A 4,400-nucleotide genomic window follows, 5' to 3' on the forward strand; every position below is an offset into this window, starting at 1 on the left:
AAGTGAATATTTTTCATGTTTCATAAGCTATTAAAATTAAATATTTATTCTAATATATACAAGTTCACTTGGTCTATATGGTGTATTATGCTGACTTGTAGCTTCACGATTGTATAAGTGTGTAATTTAGAAATATATATAACATACCTTGTGGATATTGAATTACTTTTCATAAAAGTAGTTACCTAAGCTCACACCTCTCTCATTTCCTACTACTTCATAAAAGAAGAGGGATGTCAGATACTTGGCTTCCTCTTGAAACAACTTTCTCGCTCCTTCCTGGCTTCTCTTAAAACAACTTTCTTGCCTTACCAATGGAGATGAGTGATGAGAGGATGGAAATGTCCACTGTGGAGTGTCAACATCTTCCTCCTTCCTGGCAAGGCAATGGAGATGCTGATGCCGAAGTCGAGGTGGAGGAGGATCATCTGTGGCCAACAAAAGATGGCCCTCTTCCAATATTCCTCAAGGTATTACACTTTTCTACTACAAATATATCGCACTCCTGTTTTAGTAGGCTGTAAAAGAAACTCTGATATGTGCAAGCGCGACAACGCAGTTCGAGAATGTGGAGTACAGGGTGAAGATGACTTTGAAGAACCCCCTCACAGCTGTAAGAGTGGCGTTTGCATCCCAGATGACGGTGGATCAGGGCAGCAGCTGCAAGCACATCCTCAAGGGCATTGCAGGGAGTGTGGACCCCGGTGAGATCCTAGCGTTGATGGGCCCATCTGGTAGCGGCAAGACCACCTTGCTCAAGATCCTGGGAGGCAGGCTCGATGGCGGCATCAAGGGCCAGATAACCTACAACGACACTCCCTACAGTCCCTGCCTCAAAAGGAGGTAAATTAAAACTGTAACAAGCAAGAATTTTCACTCAACTTAATAACGGGTTAGTAAAGAAACGAGCTAGATTCAGTGACATTTCTTTGTGTTATTAATCTTTGCGCCGGCTGCAGGATTGGATTTGTGACTCAGGACGACGTCCTCTTCCCACAGCTGACGGTGGAGGAGACCCTGGTGTTCGCCGCCTTCTTGAGGCTCCCTGCTTGCATGTCCAAGCAGCAGAAGCGCGACAGGGTCGACGCCATCATCACCGAGCTGAATCTAGAGAGGTGGAATTTGAATTTCCACGGGGAGTTTAGTTTTCACATGTATGCATGGCGATCGAATGAGTTGCGATGCGATTCTCATTTGATTGCATGGTCAGGTGCCGGCACACCAAGATCGGAGGAGCGTTCGTCAGGGGGGTGTCAGGAGGCGAGAGGAAGAGGACCAGCATCGGGAACGAGATCCTCGTCGACCCGACGCTGCTCCTCCTCGACGAGCCCACCTCCGGTCTCGACTCCACGTCGGCGAGCAAGCTCATCCTCGTCCTCCAGCGCCTCGCCAAGGTAGCAGCTATATAGTACGCCACATACATTTGTGCGCAGCAACGCCACCGACGACGACGACGACGATCATGTTATTAATTAATTCGATCGATCCTGGATGGTTATGTTGCAGACGCGCAGGACGATCATCACGACGATCCACCAGCCGTCGAGCCGGATGTTCTACATGTTCGACAAGCTGCTGCTCATCTCCGACGGGCACGCCATCTACCACGGCAAGGCCCGGGACTGCATGCACCACTTCTCCTCGCTGGGCTTCGTTCCGGAGATCCCCATGAACCCGGCCGAGTTCCTGCTGGACCTCGCCACCGGCAACCTTGACGACATCAGCGTCCCCGAGGCGCTGCGCGGCTCGCCGGACCCGCAGGAGTTCAGGTCCCAGGTCATCAGGCACCTGCAGCTCAAGTTCCGGGCGGGGGGCGGCGCCGGCGCTGGTGGGAGAAGCAGGGTGCCGCCCACGGAGCAGCTGCGGCTGGCGTTGCGGGCGCGTAAGGACCACCGCCGTAGCATCGGCTGGCTCCAGCAGTTCACCGTGCTGTCCCGGCGCACCTTCCGGGAGCGCGCCTCAGACTACCTGGACAAGATGCGGCTCGCCCAGGCCGTCGGCGTGGCGCTCCTCCTGGGCCTCCTCTGGTGGAAGTCCCAGACCGGGAACGAGGCGCAGCTGCGGGACCAGGTGGGGCTCATCTTCTACATCTGCGTCTTCAGGACGTCTTCGTCGCTGTTCGGCTCCGTCTACGTGTTCCCCTTCGAGAAGCTGTACCTGGTGAAGGAGCGCAAGGCGGACATGTACCGGCTGAGCGCCTACTACGCCAGCAGCACGCTGTGCGACGCCGTGCCGCACGTCGTGTACCTGGTGCTCTTCATGACCATCCTCTACTTCATGGCGGGCCTCCGCCGCACCGTGCCGTGCTTCTTCCTCACGCTCCTCGCCACGCTGCTCATCGTGTTCACCAGCCAGGGCACCGGGGAGCTGCTGGGCGCCGCCATCCTCAGCGTCAAGAGGGCTGGGGTCATGGCGTCGCTCGTGCTCATGCTCTTCCTCCTCACCGGCGGCTACTACGTCCAGCACATCCCCAAGTTCATCCGCTGGCTCAAGTACGTCTCCTTCATGCACTACGGCTTCAACCTGCTGCTCAAAGCGCAGTACCATGGCCACCTCACGTACAACTGCGCCAGCCGGGGCGGCTGCCAGCGCCTGCAGTCGTCGCCGTCGTTCGGCACCGTGGACCTCGACGGCGGCATGCGCGAGGTCTGGATCCTGCTCGCCATGGCGCTCGCCTACCGATTCCTCGCCTACTTCTGCCTCCTCAAGCGGATTACCCTCACGCCCTTGTGATCACCCACCTACCTCTGCACCGACCGGTTTCATTCTTAATTAATTTGGGGTGCAATTTCGCGTGCCGGTGTGAATGCTAAGGATTGTTAGTTATTGACGGAAAATGGCTGCACGGCGATGTGTATCAGCGATGCTTTGCATGCTAAGGATTGTTAGTTCTTAATTATTTGATCTATATGAGATAAAGGAAAAGGATTCTTGGGACATGTCTTGTTAAGGCCTGCATAGTCAACCAGCATTCTCCATTGTTCTTTTTTAGTACCTAACTAGTCTGGATGCAAAACCTCCCTGATGAACTGCACAGCTAGGAGCTTGGCTACCTCTTTCTCTATTTGGGAGCGCAGCACTTTGGAGCCCCCGAGTCTGGGTTTCGTTGAATCTCGTATTTGAGTTCAAGCTCTTCAGAGTGAAGGGCCCGTACGGCGTGCTCGACGGCTAGCTTGTCACATCGGTGGGCGTCCTAGAATTTCTCGGCCACCGTAATGATGCCATGAGGGCCTGGCATCTTCATCTTGAGATAGGTGTAGTGTGGGATGACCATGAACTTGACATAGCATGGCCTCTCGAATATGGCGCGGTACAACCCTTTGAAGTCGACGACCTCAAAGGTGAGTACCTCCTTGCAATAGTGTACCGCTTCGCCAAAGGTGACCCTAAGGGCCACTGTGCCCAGAGGCATCACTTGTCCTCCAGGGACAATTCCAGCCTCCTGTTTTGATCTTCAATATTTTTTTTGAGACGACGCCTTTCGACACGTATTTCATTAAGCAGAAAGAGAGTTTTAAGCGAAACAACAAACTCGGTAATACTCTGATTATCAAGGCCAACACACACACGCACCCACCGGACAACACAGGGGACTACATGATTGAACCAAATTTAAGAACTCCACGGGACTGCGCTCAGCGTCCAGATAGAAGGATGTCGAGTTGCCTGTACCCAGCCGTTCGCCAGTCCTCTGCGACGAGGCGAATGTCCACGGCGAGCTCCCTCGCTGTACGTGTACTGCCATCGAAGGTCCTCGCGTTCCTTTGTTTCCAGAGCATCCAACCGATCAAGAACACGATGGAGTCAGACCCGTGCCTGAAGTGCTTGTCGACGCGCTTCCTATTGGACAGCCACCACTCCATGAACAGCTGCGGGCGAACATCCACATTAGGCAAGTGAAGCCAGTCCATCCAGGTCGCCCATGAGGATCTTGGTCATCTTTACAGTCTCCACCATCGCACTAACAACCTGGGGAACCGACTGGCCTCGACGATGTGATAAGGGCGGTCGCTCATGTCATAGGTGATCGGTCATTCGGACCATCGTGGATGAAGGGGTGTAGCGAGCACCGCGGCGTAGACGTCTTTGCATGTCAACTTCTTACTTTGTCAATATTGGTAAGCTTCAGGTCCACCGAAGATGATCATGACGTGCCTAGCGTCCTGCTCATCTTCCCTGCATCGCTTGTCCTTGTTGATCAGGGGGGTCCCTTTTTGTCGCCTTCTCTTCCTCGGCGAGATTCCTTCTATAGGCGATGCAATCTTTGGCGAGGTGGATCACCCAAAAACCATGATTTTGGCACGGACCGTTCATGATCTCATCAAACCTATCCTTGTTGCCTCACTTCTACTTGTGGCTGATGTTACGGCTCTTGCGCTTGCGGTCCTTTCTCCTTAGCC

The 4,400-nt window shown here is 53.8% G+C and overlaps 1 protein-coding gene across 1 annotated transcript; it reads left to right on the top strand.

The window, feature by feature from the left end:
* Positions 1-294: 294 nt before the first annotated feature.
* Positions 295-2,952, top strand: LOC136522318 (ABC transporter G family member 26-like). Its single transcript, XM_066516151.1, has 5 exons — positions 295-470; positions 560-843; positions 960-1,115; positions 1,211-1,394; positions 1,507-2,952. The coding sequence occupies exons 1-5, from the start codon at positions 315-317 to the stop codon at positions 2,731-2,733; spliced, it is 2,007 nt and encodes a 668-aa protein (XP_066372248.1). The 5' UTR covers positions 295-314; the 3' UTR covers positions 2,734-2,952.
* Positions 2,953-4,400: the final 1,448 nt, after the last annotated feature.

This window comes from Miscanthus floridulus, chromosome 18, assembly GCF_019320115.1.
Source record: "Miscanthus floridulus cultivar M001 chromosome 18, ASM1932011v1, whole genome shotgun sequence".
Classification (NCBI taxonomy): Eukaryota; Viridiplantae; Streptophyta; class Magnoliopsida; order Poales; family Poaceae; genus Miscanthus; species Miscanthus floridulus.

What these genes read in the sequence shown, in the direction of transcription:
- LOC136522318 (XM_066516151.1), top strand. Translation starts at nt 315, where the DNA reads ATGGAGATGAGTGATGAGAGGATGGAAATGTCCACTGTGGAGTGTCAA. An exon ending in CTCTTCCAATATTCCTCAAG is followed by an intron (nt 471 to 559) that starts GTATTACACTTT and finishes GCGACAACGCAG; the next exon opens with TTCGAGAATGTGGAGTACAG. An exon ending in AGTCCCTGCCTCAAAAGGAG is followed by an intron (nt 844 to 959) that starts GTAAATTAAAAC and finishes CGCCGGCTGCAG; the next exon opens with GATTGGATTTGTGACTCAGG.